At 44.7% G+C, this 18171-nt stretch overlaps 1 protein-coding gene across 2 annotated transcripts in view; it reads left to right on the top strand.

Moving 5' to 3' along the window:
* The window catches only part of PHC3 (polyhomeotic homolog 3), a 627291-nt gene that overhangs the window by 90422 nt on the left and 518698 nt on the right, over positions 1-18171 (top strand). For both annotated transcript variants that reach the window (XM_078666127.1, XM_078666126.1), the window contains exon 3: positions 8161-8319. In XM_078666127.1, coding sequence (XP_078522253.1) covers positions 8161-8319 — 159 coding nt within the window. The remainder of the gene's footprint in view (positions 1-8160; positions 8320-18171) is intronic.

Raw genomic sequence — 18171 nt, 5'->3', positions numbered from 1 at the left:
CAGATAGGAAAGGATCATTCAGTGACAGGCATATTTCAGCAGAGGTGTAGCTCGAGAACAAAAGGTAAATCAAGCTTTATCATATTTATATTTTAGGCTCTACAGAGAGCTGGGCAAGAGGAGTTCCCAGAGTGCAGGTTTATAATAAATTCAAGTTTGTGGAAGAAAAGTAGATGAGGCACAGAAAGTTTGGTAAATACCTGAAAGTATCTTCCAACTTATGACAACAGTAGCAGCATCAAAATTACAAAAGACCTACAACAGACTCACAGGAATGATAATAAATAATACTGTGAGAGTTCAATGACAGTCTCTGATATTACACGAGCAGGAGAATTTTTAAACTAGACGGACCTGTTACAGACTCAGTGAAGTAATAGTGGATACTATTTGAGAGGCGCAGGACAGTCTTCAGTATTACAGAAGTAGGAGTAATTTCAGACAAGATCAGGGGTCTCAATCTCTTTTTGTACTGAGAGCTGCTTTTGGTCACAGAAAAGCATACTGAGATGCCGCCTATTATATGGGTGTTAGACAAGGGTACATAAAGTCCAAATAACTTAAACACCGTCCATAGAGTATCCTAGTCATGCTCCAGAAAGCATGCATCATTAATACAACATGAGCTTTATGGCCTCGGTTTTGTCCTTTGTATATGAATCACACTGAGATGTGAGAATCTAATATAGAGTTGTGTTTTAATTGTCATGTAGTACATAAGAGGACACTGCTCTCACTTTGTGAGTTAGGTCACAAAGGGCCACTATCAATAATACATTTTTGCGAGGCACATACAGACTTCATAGCTATTTACAAGAAAACATATCTTGGCAGTTACTTGCATACAATAGCCCTATAATAATGACACACAAATTAATGTATGAAGAGCTTTCCTTTGGAAAAGAGGCACTCTTTTAGCAAAGGAAAATGGAAAGACAGTAATAAAATAAGGAAGAATGGAAGAGCAAGGAGAGAGAGGAATTAATCAAAAGGAAAGTAGAGTGAGACATACAAGAAATGTGAAGAAGAAAAAGGAGAGGAAGGAAGCAAGAGAGTGAAAAAAGAAAGTAAGGGAAGGAAGCAAAGGAAGAACAAGAAAAACAAGGAAAGTGAATGAGAGAGAGAAATGAAGGAAGAGAGAGGGAGAGAGAGAAGCGTGGTGAGAGCATGAACGTGAGGCAAGAAAGAGATAGAAGTGAGTACGAAGAAAATAGAGGAAGAAAGCAGAGGACAAGAGAAACAAGAAGGAATGATAGAAAGTCACAAAAGAAGGCAGAATGACAAAGAAAGAATGCTAGTAACAACAAAACCAAAACACAAGCTAAACAAAGACATAAGAAATACATGAGAAAAGGAAGTAAATAAAGAAACAGATGAAAGGAGAGAAAAAGAAAAAAGAGGTAGAACAAGAAGACTGAAAGAAGAAAAGAGCACACCATAAAGAAAAAAGAGCGAAGGAAACAAAGCAAGTAGAGTACAACTGGAGAAACAAAAGAGATTGAAAAAAGTAGAGCAAGAGAAAAACAAATTCAAAGAGAAAATCAGGAAAGTATAGAATGAGGGAACAAAACATTGAAAGGAAGGAGAAAAATAGGGAAGAGTAAAAGAAAGGAGAAAAGGAAAGAAAAGCCAACAAATATTGAAAAAAAGACAGAGAGAAAAAATAAAGAAGTCAAAGAGAAGTTTAGAATAAAAGAAAAGAAGATAAAGTGGTGGGGAGAAACAAGAACAAAAACATCAAAATGGAAGAGCGAAAGGAAGCAGAAGAAACAAAAAGCAGCTACCAAAACATAGAAAGGTGAACAGAAGAAAAGGTGAAACAAATTGGCAAACCAGCTGACCAGTAATTATCATGCACTCAGAAGTGCCCTGAGACCTACTGAAGATCCCCAAACTTATATGTACCTGGTTATTCTTATGTGCTGTCAATTTCTAAATATCATCACAGAGGTCTGTGGGCAGATTTGTTGTTAACTCGTATTTATTTGTACGTTTGTACCAGTTTTCAGTAATTAGTTAATAAATAATCATTAACCAATGCAGTCTACAAGATACAAAATCTAGAGCCACTTCCAGGAAACCAACAAAAATATATGTTCAGCAGTCAACAACATAAAGTTCACTCTCTGACTCCAAAGAGACGTTAAGCCAAGCAATTCCTCCACTAGGGTTTTTTATATGCTGCAGCCTCTGAAAGAAGTTGAAATTCTTTGTGCAGCTGCAGTTTGCATGCAGGCACATATGAAAGTAGTCATGCTTGTAGACTGATACCATGTTTCCATTGTCCAATGCCCCACCACATGTACTGAAATTTAGTTTGAGATGGCTGTCTGTCTACCGCTTGCATGACTTAGACATCTTGTGGTTGTGATCTACTCAAGAGAGTCAGCATGTGGATGCTCTGATGCACCGTTTGCTTTCGGAACTGTGGTCTATGTCTAAAAAGTGACCATATAATGGAGTGGGAGATGCTGGCACTGCCAAACCAGAAACCCCTAGTGTGGAGTTAGGACTGACAACACAACTTCAGGATTTGCATCAAAAGATTTTTGCCTTCCAGCAGTCCTGAGGTATAGAGATCAGCCCAGATATGTTTAGCATTGATTTTGACAAGAAAAGCATGGACGCTTAAAACGTTTTTTCCAGATTTAAAGATGATCAAAAAGTGTATTTTTATACATTAATCAGTGCTGCTGGGGCCTTGTGGATAGACAAACTTGATTGGATACACACTAGTCAAAACCGCAATATTTGTGTTTCAGTAATGTATGTTTGCAAGTAGTTGTTAGATTTTCTTGGGATAGCACTCTCTCTTATGAACACTGGACAGGGCCACTTCAACAATTTAGACCAAGATTCTATTTGAAACTTAAACCTGATCCAGGCGATATTCTTCAAACCCATTATCTGTTTTAGTGCACATATGCAGTGACTTTTTTTGCAAGGGTGAATCTGATTTGCAAAATGTATTAACTATATACCTTCAGTAGTTTTTCAGACATAATTATTTTGGAAAATGTATGTTTAACCGATAGACTAAAGGAATTATGAGTACTGACCTTTGCAGAGCCAATATAGGTAATCCCATTCTAAATTCCCTAGGATATGTAGCTTTCAACGCGTTTTTTTCTAGGTTTCTAGCAACTGGATAGGTCCAGTGTCTAGACCTGATTTTGCCCCCCCCAAATCTAAGACACACAGTGCCTCTAGAACTAAATACAGGACCCCTGCCACAGAACGCTTAATGCTATGTCCTACTATGTCTAGTCTATGTCTTACACCCAAAACTATGAACTAGGGATGTTTGTGTGTACAGATGAGGGGCTTTTAGGATGTGGCTCCTAATATTTTCGAAAACGGTTACATTTTTCACATTTGTTTACATAAACAAAACCTGAGCCTCTTCTTCTTTCATAAAGTTCAAGCAGTTCAGAAAGCATCCAGGTCACTAGGGTTATAACTTACGACACTAACATAGTTATTGTGCTCACATATATTAATTCTACATACATTCATGGCAGGTGCCAGTATCCACACTTACCTCAGATTTGCCATCTTGCGCATATTCCTGCCCCCATGTTGTACACATGCTCTCACTTAGTCAGGTCCCTTGAACAGCTTTGGCGCTGTTTTTTGGTCGGTGCAGGGCCCCCATGTCAGCTCTGTAATTTAGATTACACATTTGACTCAAAATCCATGCTTCATTTAGTCTCATCTATTCCAACTCCAGCCCCATGACGAGTCCCAAACCACAGACATGAGGGTTTTGTTGTTAACCGTGGAAGGGTAAGAACGTCATAACTTAAAACTTTGCTGATAGACGGAAATGAATAAGAGGGTGGCATGGACTCTGGTGGCATGATACACATTTTGGCATTGTAGTAAATAGAACCTTGAAGACTAATTTGAGTTACCCCATATATAGTCACTAGCATTTTGTTTGAATGTTCTGAATAGGAAACTGGGGGTTTGTGAGTTTATTTATCAAGGGGCGTTATCAAGCTATGTGATTCGCCTTTTAGTTACTTCTGAGTACTGTAAGCAAAATGTAGTGCATGGGAGGAAACAAGGAGGGAGTTTAAGTCCAATTAGTGATGGTGGACCCAGTCTGATGTTTGTCAATTGCTGTCACCAAATAAGAATGTTTAGTTGAAGACAAGATAGTAAGCTTTAGTCTTCCGACCCTTTCTAATGTGGGTGTAATTGGGTTCTGTCCCTAGTTTTGGATGTAGTGGGTTCCACAATGGAGGACCTTGGGCTACTAGGGCTCTACCTCTATGTTTGGTCCAGTAGAATGTACTCCACCCGGTTTCATGCATCACTAGCCTGGGCCAGCGTGAGCATCGATGACACCATCAAGACCATGAGCACAGTCCACTCCGGATCCCCGTCAGACCCATTCCCGCAACACATCTTCAACAAAGCCAGCAGCTCCATCGCACCCAACATGCGCAACATCATCAATCTCTCCCTCGAGACCACGACCTTCCCAGAGAGCTGGAAACACGCAGAGATCAACGCCCTACTAAAGAAAACCAAGGCAGATCCTAGAGACCTCAAGAACTTTCGTCCCATCTCTCTGCTCCCGTTTCCAGCCAAGGTCATCGAGAAGATCGTCAACAGACAGCTAACCCGATACCTCAAAGAAAACAGAATCCTGGACCCTTCCCAGTCAGGGTTCCGCAGCAACCACAGCACCGAAACCGCCCTCATCGCCACCACTGACGACATCAGGACCATGCTGGACAACGGTGAGAGCGCAGCCCTCATCCTCTTGAACCTCTCCGCCGCCTTCGACACCGTTTGCCACCGCACACTACGGGCATGCCTCCATGCCCTAGGGATCCAAGACAAAGCCCTGGAATGGACCATCTCTTTTCCTCCGGCAGAACCCAGAGTGTCCGCCTCTCCCCTTTCCGTTCCAAAGCCTCCGAGATCATATGCGGCGTACCACAGGGATCATCCCTCAGCCCGACACTGTACAACATTTACATGGCCCCGCTCGCACACGTTGCCTGACAGCACAACCTCAATATAATCTCCTACACCAAAAACACTTAACTGATCCTCTCCCGCACCAAGGACCCCATCACCGCCAAATCCAACCTCCATGAAGAAATGAAGGCCGTCGCCAACTGGATGAAGATCAGCCGACTGAAGCTGAACTCTTACAAAACGGAGGTCCTTATCCTCAGCTCCAACCCATCAGCCTGGGACGACTCTTGGTAGCCGATGGCACTGGGGGCAGCCCCGACACCCACCGACCACGCACCCAACCTGGGAATCATCCTCGACTCAACGCTCTCCATTACCAAGCAAGTCAACGCCGTCTCCTCCTCCTGCTTCAACACCCTCTGCATGCTCCACAAGATCAACATGTGGATCTCGACAGATACAAGAAGAACAGTCACCCAGGCCCTCGTCAGCAGCAGACTCGACTACGGAAACGCCCTCTACGCAGGAACCTCGACCAAGCTCATCAAACGACTGCAACGCATCCAAAACACCTCAGCACGACTGATCCTCGATGTTCCACGCCACAGCCACATCACCCCCCACCTGAGAAACCTGCACTGGCTGCCCGTCAACAAGAGGATCTCTTTCAAGCTCCTCATCCACGCACACAAGGCACTCCATGAGACTGGCCCAGCCTACCTCAACAGACGACTTTCCTTCTACATCCCTACCCGCCAGCTCAGCTCCGCTGACCTCACACTCGCCACCGTCCCGCGCATCCGAAGAACAACCACTGGCGGGAGATCCTTTTCCCACCTCGCCGCCAAGACCTGGAACACCATCCCACTGAGCCTACGACAGACCCAAGACCCAAGACCTTCAGGAGACTTCTCAAGACCTGGCTGTTCGATCAGTAGAGGCCCCCCCCCCTCCCCTCCCCAGCGCCTTGAGACCCTCACGGGTATGTAGCGCGCTCTACAAATGGTTGATTGACTGCAAGCACGCTAATTATGGAGTTTAAATTAAGGAGTTTAACAAACTAAAGTGAAATATTTGTTGATTTGATGAACCTAAAGAAAGTGCATGGTTTAGTGGCTGAATTAAAAATCCTTTGGAATTACCGGTAAGTAGTCCTTGAGGAGCCAATACAAGTCATGCCATGCAAAGCACTTAAACATGCAATACAAAATAGATTGTACCTCACTTGAAAAATTAATAATCTCTTCTTGCAGTGACCAAGACAATTAATTTCATGATCACAATAAAAATTCAAACTTAATTTACCACAATTTACACTGAAACAGTTTCTCTATCAATTTTAATAAAGTTGTACACAATATTCTGTCATTGAAAGCATACTAAACAATTCAACACCCAGTGTGAACACAGACCAGCTGCATACACGTGCGTGATATACAATCGCCCAAAACCAGCCTTCTTGTGAAAGAATTAGTAAAACAATATAAAAGAATCCTGAGCAAAAACTGAACGTCTAATTCCTTTTCCAATGCTTTAAAAGTCTTAAGTATTGTTATTGTAAATAAACGATTGCCTTGTCTACCATACTGTATCTTTGTCATGAAATGTAACAGGGAGCTGTGGAGTAAGCCTTAGTGAGAACTGTAATCTTTTATTAATCTTTCTCTTAGCTTCTCGTCAGTGTTCTTCAAGCCCAGTGTCCTAGTAAACAATTTCAACATGTTATGACCCTGCCATTTTAAGAGTCTTCTTAGGATTGGGAACTGGAAATTCTTAGACTAGACTGCCATGCGAGAAGTTATCGAAGAGGTCTTAACGGTAAATTCTGTCAGGGATAGTTTGTCTTATAAAATAAATGAGTGCCAAATGTCTCAGCGCAGGCGGCTGGTATATTTCATTGCATTGTGCCTTCAGTAATGGCACATCTTGTTTCAGACATCTTCTAACCCGGAGCGGCGAGCAGTGGACTCTCTTTGATAGGTTTATTCTAAGTACTCAAAGCACATTATTTTTTGTAAGTGCCTTGCATTGCTTTATTACTTTCATTTCTAGGTTCTGGCTTGGAATTGTATCTAGTGGCCCCAAAATAAAATCTGTACCAGATGAGATAAAAAAAACTGTACTGGAGATCCCGAAGTATATATCAAATCCACAATATGATAATCACACCTAACGGTGCATCAAAATGTTATTGTAATCCAGACCTTTCGCTTTTTAATTATTCGAGATCATGTATGTGAGGCAAGTATGTGCAACATGAAGGCAGATAAGCATTAGTTATCAGAAGGTGGTACAGTATGACTCAAATCAAATAATGAATTATAATTTCATGTGGTGCCATTATATGCCTGTGTTGCAGTCGTTGGATGCAGTGGACTAATGGTGTAGCTGTTATACAGCAGGAGACCAAAAATACAACAATCCTATGTCATCTGGTGGGTGTAGCCCTGCATTACAGGTGAGCAGGAGTGCAAGCATTCTATGCTAGATGATTAGAAGTGTAGCCAACATGTGTAAGGCGTGCTTCAAGTGGTCTGTGTCTGTAGCTATCTGGGTACGTTTCATCTTTGACTCTGTGTCAATGTCCATATTACTAGTAAGGTCAACCAAGTTCTATAGGTAAGCTTCCCAAGTTGAAGGGCAAAGCATGTACTTCTCACCAATATTCATCCAGCTGGTGAAAGAGTCCTGAAGAGGCTCTGGTAAGCAGGTGGGTTCAGTTGTAGGAAAGGAACTTGTCACAGAGGGTGAGAAATAGAGCTCCTCTCCCCTTCTCTTTCTACTTCCACCACAGTACTTCCTGAAGTGATGTGGAAGTAGTATTCACACTTCACCTTCCCACCCCCACACCCTGTAGCAAGGCTAGAGGTGGTAGAGTGAAAGGGGACCTGTGTTCCTTGGACCTGTGTTCCCCTCCTGGACCTGTGTTCCCTTCCCTTCCCTGACCTGGAGTTCTGATCTTCCTTGTGGCCTCACTAATCCGAAGGTTGCACCCTCGATCATATTACTGGCAGAAGGAGTCATACAAGATGTATGTAACATTCCTGCAAATCCCCATCTGATCGCCCTGATTTCATACTGAACCCTTTTATGCTAGTCAAACATATGGGATTAATAAGAATACATGTTTCTGCTGATTGAAGATCTTTGATTAAGTGAGAGTCGTGCTTACAAGAGAGAAATGTGTTGGCAATTACAGTATCATTTTCTTAATGCCTCACCTAGGTTATTCAGCAAGCACTGCAACGTCCTTCAAGCTCAGCAGCTCAATACCTACAGCAGATGTACGCAGCTCAACAACAGCATATAATGTTGCAGACAGCTGCCCTTCAACAGCAGCACATAGGAAGCACCCAGTTACAGAGTCTTGCAGCTATTCACCAGGTATTATTGAAATGAGACCTCCATGACTGGACTACATGGAATAGGGAGGGAACGGGATGAGTGTTGGCCAAATAAATGTATTGTCACTTGAATTATTTGCACATAATGGCAGCTTAAATAATGTATGGAATATATTATATATGGGGAATATTTAATTTGGTAGATGTACACCAGTTTGTTTGTGTCCCATGAATCTTAATGTTTGGGAATCCTGCAATCCAAAATAATGAAATAATGTCCTGACATTGTCATTATGCAGTGATATCCCCTTGTTTAGACCATAAGATCTAAATATTTATTTATATATCTCCTCCAAAGGCCTCACATGCTGGGCGGCTGTGGTTTTCCACAGCTGGACCAAACTGTATCAATCTCCCCAAAAATGTTACATTCTGTATCAAAGAATCATACTCACGAGTAGGGTGTAGTTTTTTTTAATTTCACAGTGGTTTAAAATTTGGCAAGTAACCCAACACGTTTCAGTCCCTTTCGACCTTGTTTACTGGCTCAAGGTTAAAATGATCAGGAGGGTCTGAAATGCGCCAGGTTTTAAGCCACCGTGAAATACATTAAACTACACACTACTCATGAGTGTGATCCCTTGATGCTACAGAATGAAACATTTTGGGGGAGATATATTTATATATAGTTTTATATTTTTTTCCTTGGTACCTGAATGCTAATTATAGGTGCAATTCTTACAGAATATTTAATACTATGTATTGCATTCTTGAATTCATGGAAGAAACATATCAATATTTAAATAAGGACCGTGAACACCTGCTAGCTATCTGAGAATTATTGTGCTTAAATTGTTATTAAGAACTGTATGAGCCAGCTCGTTCTGTAAAACCAAGCAAAGGAGCACATTTTGGTGATGAACCCAGAATTTATTTTCCATGGAACAAAATGTATCCACATCAAAACAAGGAGCTACGGTGTACATGCCATTTTAGTGCTATGCAGGCCTTACACCATGTAATGACAATGTAGTTAAGTACAGTCAAATCACATTTGGAATATAAGTGGGACATTGCTTGACAGCACTGCTGGAAAAAATATAAATTGTGCAGTGCTTGGTTGATCAGTTTTATGCCCCTTACCATTTAGAATATTTGTGCTGTTGTTTTCTGATGGATACATCTGCCAGTGGATTCCTCACCTTGTGAATATCTCCCTGCGTCAGCAACTTTCGGAAATTCTTTTGTAGCTCTTCACGCCGATGTGGACGACGTCACAGAACGCACAGCTTCACGCGTGCGGCTCCGCTGACGTCACTGACTCCATAATAGGACTCCGTCGGCGTGATGACATCAGTTCCCTTTTTTCCACGTCGTCGACGCTAACAGTTTTCGAGGGATCCTCTGTAGCTATTGAGTAACTCTGTTACTGTTTGTTGCTTTCAGTGTTTTCTTCTTTCTTTTTCTCCTGTCGAGATGTCCTCGAAGAAGACCGGATTCAAGCTGTGCGGGGAATGCGGGAAAATTATGTCAATCACGGACCCGCATGAAGATTGCGTATGGTGCCTGTCCTCAGACCATGATGTCCAGGGGTTTCCATGCTGTATGAAAATGAACCCCAAGGCCCTTCGTGAAAGAGAGGCGAAGCTCCTGGTTGCCAAGATGAAGGGTAAAAAGGACAAGAAGAGTTTGAAGTCACGATCGAGGCAGTCGAGGTCCCGTTCGAGGTCGCCTTCGAGGTCGTCATCGGGGCATGCTTCCAGGTCGACAAAAAAGAAGCATAAGAAGAGGAAGCACAGATCTCGACACCATTCTGGGAAGGATTCAGATTCGAGGCCGAAGTCGCCAGGTAGAAGGCATCGTAAGGATGATGTATCTCCTTCTCCAGATGTTCTGGATCCGGAAGGCGAGGCTTCATCCATGGAGTCGCCGGAGCATTCACCGGCTCCGGTGTCGAATCCCTCTCCAGCGCCATCTCGAACTCCAACTCGAGAGGAGGAGGAAGAGGCTCCCTTGCCTGAGGGTTCGATGACTCCGGCTCACCAACCCGAGGAAGAAGTCGACACGAATCCGGTGCCTCCTCGAGAGCAGCCTGTGGGTTCATACTCTCCCTTTCCAGGCCTGGGACAAGACCCTACACAGTATTTAAACGCTATGTATGGTGTCTTCACGAGAGCCATGTACCCCTCTGGAGCACCGGTTGGTCCCATGGGTCTGAGGGCTTTTCATCTGGGAGTCCCCCAGACGTATGCTCCGGCGCTGTTCATGCCGGCTCCGACACCGCCTTGGCATCTCTCGGCGCCGCCGCGGTCTTCGACGCCGGTTCCTTCGTCACCGGCACCGGTTCCAGTTCGACCTCGAGTGCAGCGGCCTGTTCCTTCGGCTCCGAGCTAGATTCCGGCTCCATCGGAGTCGATTGCGGATCCGCCGACGCCGTTCACGAAGGAGAGGTCGAGACGTGAGGCTAGTGGATTGGGACTGTCTCCGGATTGGGAGTTATCCTGTGTCCCAGATGCTCCTTCAAAAGATGTGGCACCATATCATGTGGTCATCAAGAAGGCAGCAGAACTGTTGAATTTAAATCTTCCTACAGCGGAGTACAAGTCAAATATATTAACAGAAGTCCTCCACTCTCCATCTTCTGTAGTAGAGCCTATGCTTCCTTTTAATGAAGCTTTGACAGAGCCAATCTTGGATGTGTGGAATAGGCCTCTTACAGCTCCAGCAGTTTCAAAGGCTGTCGCAAGAAGATATAGGGTGGCTCCTGGGGACCCAGACTTTGTATCTTCTCATCCTTTACCAGAGAGCATGGTGGTACAGGCAGCCTGCTCCAAAAAATCTGCAGGGGCCTGGAGACAAAGATTCTAAAAAACAAGACCAAGCATGGCTCTCAGATCGACGAACGCCACATGCCTCTTGGGGCCTTACATCCATGCTCTGATGGATTCTGTGAAACAGTTGGCCCCTAAAATTCCAGAGGTGGACAGGCAGAATTTTAATGAGGTGCTTGTTGATACCCAAGCAGCTGCTCGGCAAGTCATCCAGAGTGGGTTGGACATGGCTGACTCTGTGGCGAGAGTCATGGGGTCTTCTATTGTTACCAGAAGAGCAGCTTGGCTGAAGTCTTCCGAATTCTCTGCTGATGTCCAGGCTGCTTAGTGGATCTGCCTTTTGATGGCTCTGGCCTTTTTGGGAAAAAGGCTGACGCTTCGTTGGAGAGATTCAAAGATAGCAGAGCAACTGCCAGGTCTTTGGGTCTACAGTCCAGAGGTACTGTAGGTAAAAGTTATAGAGGATTTGGAAGGTCCTCCTTTCGAGCCTACAAGCAGCCGCAACAGTAGCAGCAACAGCAAAATTCGCTGTACAAGTCGTACAGGGGCAGACAAAGTGCTCGTCCTCGAGGACGTCAAGCTTCCTCTTCCTCCTCTTCCTTTTCCCACCCCCCTCCAACCTAAAAAAAAAAAAGCATCCCTAGATCCGCCATTCCGGATCATGCGGGTCCTGTGGGGGGTCGGCTTACCTATTTTCTACGAGATTGGGAATCGGTCACATCGGACCTTTGTGTTCTCAATCTCGTGGAGAATGGGTATGCTCTTCCCTTTCGGGAATTCCCTCCAAATTACCCTCCTTGCCAAGGGTTTTGCTCAGAGGACCACCTGCTACTTCTGCAGGAGGAAGTCCTGGCGTTACTAAGAAAATGTGCGATAGAGGTGGTTCCGGAGCAGGAAAGGGGTCAGGGATGCTACTCCCGGTATTTCCTGATCCCCAAGAAGGATGGCAGACTTCGTCCAATCCTGGACCTCAGGATCTTGAACCTCTTTCTGAAGCAGGAGAAGTTTAAGATGCTCACCCTTGCGCAGGTTCTTCAAGCGCTCCTGGAAGAAGACTGAATGGTGTCGATCGACTTGCAGGATGCATATTTCCACATCCCCATCCTGAAGTCGCACAGGAAGTATCTCCGTTTCACGGTGGGTTCGCAACATTATCAGTTTGCGGTCCTTCCGTTTGGTCTTACTACTGCACCTCGAGCCTTCACCAAGGTGATGGCTGTGGTGGCAGCACATCTCAGAAGGTCAGGGATACCAGTATTCCCTTATCTGGACGGTTGGCTGATCAAAGCAGAATCTCCAGAGAAAGTGCTCCATCATCTGCAAGTCACTACTCAGTTGTTGTACAGTTTGGGCTTTTCGATGTGCCCAAATCTCACCTGGTGCCCTCCCAGCGCAACCTGTTCATAGCTGCTGTACTGGATACAACTGTGTGTCGGGCATTCCCTCCTCCTCAAAGGATTCGCAACATACAGAAAATGATTTTTTTATTTTACAATGGAGCTGTCGTTCCAGTCCTGAAGGTCCTTCGTCTGCTCGGTCTGATGACTTCCTGCATTCTGCTGGTCAACCATGCACGCTGGCACATGAGGGCACTCCAGTGGTGCCTCCGCAGGCAGTGGTATCAACACAACGGAGATCTCAGGGAGTATGTGAGGATCTCAAGAGAAGCTGCAGCGGATCTGTCTTGGTGGGGCGTGGAAGGCAATCTATCTCAAGGAAAGGCTTTTCAACTGCCTCCATCGGTGGCCACAGTGATAACGGATGCATCCACCCTAGGGTGGGGTGCTCACCTGGGGGATTTGGAGATCAAGGGTCTTTGGTCTCCAGAGGAAAGGTTGCTCCACATCAGCCTTCTGGAATTGCGGGCGATTCGTTTGGCGCTCAAGGCCTTCCTCACTTCCCTTCGTGGTCGGTCGGTTCAGGTCCTGACTGACAACATGACCACGATGTGGTATGTCAACAAGCAGGGAGGGGTGGGATCGCAGTGTCTCTGCAGAGAGGCTCTGCGTCTTTGGTCCTGGGTTCAGGGCCATCAGATTTGTCTGATGGCAAATCATCTGGCCGGAGTTCTGAACGTGCGTGCAGACAGTCTCAGTCGGCAGTTCTCGGCCGATCACAAGTGGAGGCTTCATCCAAAAGTGGTTCGTCACGTCTTTCGGACGTGGGGAACTCCTCGGGTGGACCTGTTTGCCACTCACGAGAATGTTCACTGCCCGTCATTCTGCAGTCTCCAGTATCCGATGCAGGGAGCTTTGGGGGACGCGTGTCAGTTGAGTTGGGACTCAAGACTCCTTTACGCGTTTCCTCCCATACCCTTGATTCCTCGGGTTCTGAGGAAGATACGTCAAGACCGGGCCCAAGTCATATTGATCGCCCCGGATTGGCCAAGAAGGGTGTGGTACACAGATCTTCTCCACCTCTCATCATGCCCGCCGCTCCGTCTCCCTCTTAGGGCAGATCTCCTCTCTCAGATGGAGGGGCAGGTTCTACACCCCCACCTCCAGACCTTACACCTTCATGCCTGGAGATTGAACGGGGCAACCTGAATTCTTTTTCTCTCCCACATGATGTGGTGGGTGTCATTTTATCAGCCAGGCGTGATTCCACCAAGTCTAACTACTCTTATAGATGGTCTAAATTTGTCTCTTGGTGTGGGGAGAAGTCCATTGACCCTTTGAAGGGTTGATTGTCTGACATACTTCAGTTTGCACTTTCTTTGGCTCAGCAAGGGTTTGCTGTAGCTACGGTCAAAGGTTATCTTTCGGCCTTGTCAGCATTTCTCTGTCTGCCGGATCAGCCGTCCTTATTTAAATCTCCTATTGTTTTAAGGTTTCTATAGGGCCTTACAAATACATTTCCTCCTACTCCCTTTATTGTGCCTCAATTGGACTTGAATCTTGTGCTCACTTTCTTAATGGGTTCACCTTTTGAACCTTTGCACAAGTGTCCCTTGAGACTGTTATCTTGTAAAACGGTCTTCCTGATTGCAATTACCTCGGCAAGGAGGGTAAGTGAGCTTCAAGCTCTTAGTTCAAAGCCCCCATTCTTGACCATTCATGCTGAACGAATGGTTCTCAGGACCAGGGATGTTTTTCTGCCTAAGGTGGTAACTCCCTTCCATCTAGGGCAGTCCGTTACCCTTCCTACCTTCTATCCTCCCCTTCACCCTTCCAAGGAGGAGGAGAGACTTCACCGCTTGGACCCTAAGAGGACGGTGAGCTTCTACTTGGACAGAACCAGAGAGTTTAGAGTGGATGACCAGCTCTCTGTGGGTTTTGTTGGAGCCAGAAGAGGCAGGGCAGTGCACAAGCGTACGCTGTCAAGATGAATTGTCTTGTGTATCAAGGTATGCTACTCTCTGGCGGGTAAGGAACCTCCTGAAGGTTTAAGAGCTCATTCTACTAGAGCAAGGTCTGCTATATCTGCTTTGTCTAGAGGTGAACCTGTAGAGGACATTTGTAGAGCTGCGACTTGGGCTTCCCTCCACACTTTCGCGAAGCATTACTGCTTAGATTCCGAAGTGAGGAGGGACGGCCACTTTGCGCGTTCTGTCCTCCAGGATTTTCTGGTATAGGAGAGTGGACACCCTCCTCCGGGAGTGGTGACTGCTGTGGGACTCTATTCACAAGGTGAGGACTCCACTGGCAGATGTATCCATCAGAAGAACAAGTTACTTACCTTCGGTAACACTTTTTCTGGTGGAATCAGTATCTGCCTGTGGATTCCTCACTGGCCCACCCGCCTCCCCGTTGTCCACTCTTCCATATCTGTACGAGTGTCATTGTTTTAATGTAAATATTTTATTGTCAAAGGAAATGTGTTATTATAATTGCTTTCCTGCATTGACTACACACTGTGTGTGTTATCTTGAGATATTTGGTACTGTGTACATTGTGTGTATATCTACTGTTGTCGGTCCATCCGTGTGCCTCGAAGGCATGGAAAAAATGGCGGAACTGATGTCATCACGCCGACTGAGTCCTATTATGGAGTCAGTGACGTCAGCGGAGCCATGCTCGAGAAGCCGTGCGTTCTGTGACGCCGTCCACGTCGGCATGAAGAGCTACAAAAGAATTTCCGAATGTTGCTGACGCAGGGGATATTCACAAGGTGAGGAATCCACAGGCAGATACTGTATCCACCAGAAAAAGCGTTACCGAAGGTAAGTAACTTGTTCTTCAGGACTTTTCCGCGGGTCTACAAAATGCTACATACTACAACATAAAGGACTTGGAAATGGGGAAATGTATTGTACAGATGTGAAGCCCTTGTTTTATCTACCACATATCTCCTCTTCTCCTCTACCACCACAGAAGTTTGAATTTTGCCATGCAGTGCCCATGATTCAGGACCTTTAGAGTATGAAATAATATGATTCCAGCCAGAATTTCACCCAACTGGTCTCTTTTTTAGAGTTTTAAAGACCTAAAAATATTAAGTCGCGAACAAGCCAACAATTAGTTGTTACACTTGCGGCAAATGCTATCAACTCAAAAACGTCTTGGTTATACAGTTTCAAAATTCTGTTAATCTCAATTAATTAGATGCTTGTAACTCTTCAGCCATCTGGTGACCATGAACACTACTCTTATCTCTGTAATCTTTGATGTGTTTCTCTGAATCCCTCTATTTAATTTTCAGTCATAGAAGGGTGGTCAAGCTGTGTTCACAATCTTAGGTGAGTTTGAAGTGGAGGCCCGCGAACCATCTCAAATTATTTAATGAGCGGAGCGGAACAACCCTCATGACATCAAGACAGGATAAATACATGGATGATGATAGCCAGATAAGATATCTGCCAGGGTGTCCTAATGTGTGGTGTCTTGTAAAAGTACCACTAGTGATGGCGTGATAATAGAATACCTAACAAAGGTGATTAAGTGGACACGTACCCCTGACCTGCCCCAACAATAACTGTAAACTGCTGGTGCGATTTGCTAACACTCCTCCTCCCATTCCCGACTGTTTGTTGTGGTGAGGGTGATTTGCATACAGTTCCAGCCCAAAGCACCTTAATGTACCCATCTCAAGGTGAGCCAACGTGCCACCATGGTGTACAAGCACCACCTCACTGCTCTCCTGCACTTTGAAGACCTCACACTGAAGTTGCTAAGGAAGAGCACATACACTTGATATCAGCACAGGAAAATATAGTGGAAAACAACCCCTCTCACAACCAGGATTTGAGTTACCTATTCATGCAAAGCACATTATTAGTTTTATTGACACTGGTGCAACCTTATGTATGATGTCATGGTGAAATTATTGTCGACTAAAACTAACACCGCTACTTAAGACCTCACAAAAGTATAACAAAGTGGCAGCACATTGTCAACAACATTGCTGGCACTTCAAGACCACAATCTCTCACAGTCAATAGACAATCACAGCAACATTCATGCTAATTGAAACACACTCATTTCTTTCAAAGCAACTAAGTTACTCCAAATGATAGAATTCTTGCATGAGTACAAGAGTGCAACCTAGGAAGGATGCCTTTAGAGTTTGCATATTTTCAAGGGGATTGCTTATCTGATAAGCAAATGTATAAGACTATATATCGACTAATCAGTCCAACAAGTGGCACTAAGGCATCAAAGAATTCCCTTCTACGTAAGAGAACAGGTGGTGATAATAAACAAAAAGTTAAGGGACCCACCCACTGTTTCTCACCAATGATGGTTGCCCACAAGCACAAACAACAAGGAGAGGTGTGGGGCTCTGTTAATAATAGGATGCCAAACCAAGCCATAAAAAGAGCACCACGTCACACCAACTGTCAACTTGATAATAGAAGATGAACAAAGTGAAGGGCTTTCCTAAGATTGACCTTAAAGCAAGCTGTCATCACCTTCGCCTGCCCAAGTCACCAAGATACATTTCTATACACACGTGGGTCTTACATGTATAAATGGCTAATCTTTGGCTTCTCAAACTCAGCTAAAGTTTTCAAAACCTCAAGCAAGGAATTTAGTCTTTGGGCAAAAATTGACTTCTGAAGGTGTAGCACCAGACCCCAAAAAGGTGAACGATATTGGTGCAGCTTCTTTACCTCAGAATGTCTCCCAGGTCCATAGTTTCCTCAGAATTGTCACATACTGTGGGCACTTCATTCAGAACTGAACCTAACTGACAAAGTCAAAGAGAGACTAAGAGCCTGATTTATATTTCGACTGAGATTTTACTCTCTCACAACGGTGACGGATATCCCATCCACCCAAATATTAATACCATAATATCCTTAAGGATTTATATTTTGGCGTACGGGATATCTGTCACCGTTGTTAGGGAGTAACCAGTCTGCCGAAATCTAAATCAGGCCCTTAATGAAATCTAATGCCGCCTGGACCTGGTCAAAGACCTGGAAACGTCTTTTTGGAACACTAAAAACTGGTTAGCCTCGGAGACAACCATGACCGTTTATGATCCTTCCAAGCCAACTGAGTTCTCAGTTGTTGCCGGTTCCACTGGCATAGGTGCAGTCTTGTTTCACCAGCAGCAAAATTACCATTGTGCAACTGGTGCTGTATAACAGCAAACCCCTTACACAAACAGAACTTTTCTCAACAAGAAAGAGGTCATAACAATTCTGTGGGTTGTTGTACTTTACTCATCTACCTATACAGAACCCATTCAAAGTGCACACAGACCACAAGCCGCATGTGCCAGTTTTCCAGGGGTCCACAGCCATACAACCTCCTCGAATCGAAATATTTAGTACTCCAAGTACACGGGTATTTATTCAAAGTTGTTTACCAACCTGGCCGAGGGAATTCAGTGGACTACTTATTGGACTACTAATTGTGTCACCCTGCATAGGTGCTAAATAAGAAGCTGCACAAGCTGCCAAGATGGAAGAATACATCTGAATTTGGGGTGAAAGGACTCAAGGGCACGTCCTTTCACCCCAAATGAACAAACTTTAACATCTAAAAGCTTGAGTGCCTCTTGGTTGTGGAAGATGTAGTATGAAACAAGAACTGGTGATCTGCCCTGCAGCATACTGGGGTCATCTGCCTACTTTTCATCTGTATTAAAGTGAAAAACCACACAATCCCAAC

Source organism: Lissotriton helveticus, chromosome 11, assembly GCF_964261635.1.
Source record: "Lissotriton helveticus chromosome 11, aLisHel1.1, whole genome shotgun sequence".
In the NCBI taxonomy this organism is placed as follows: Eukaryota; Metazoa; Chordata; class Amphibia; order Caudata; family Salamandridae; genus Lissotriton; species Lissotriton helveticus.
This window is presented reverse-complemented; position numbering and strand designations above follow the sequence as displayed.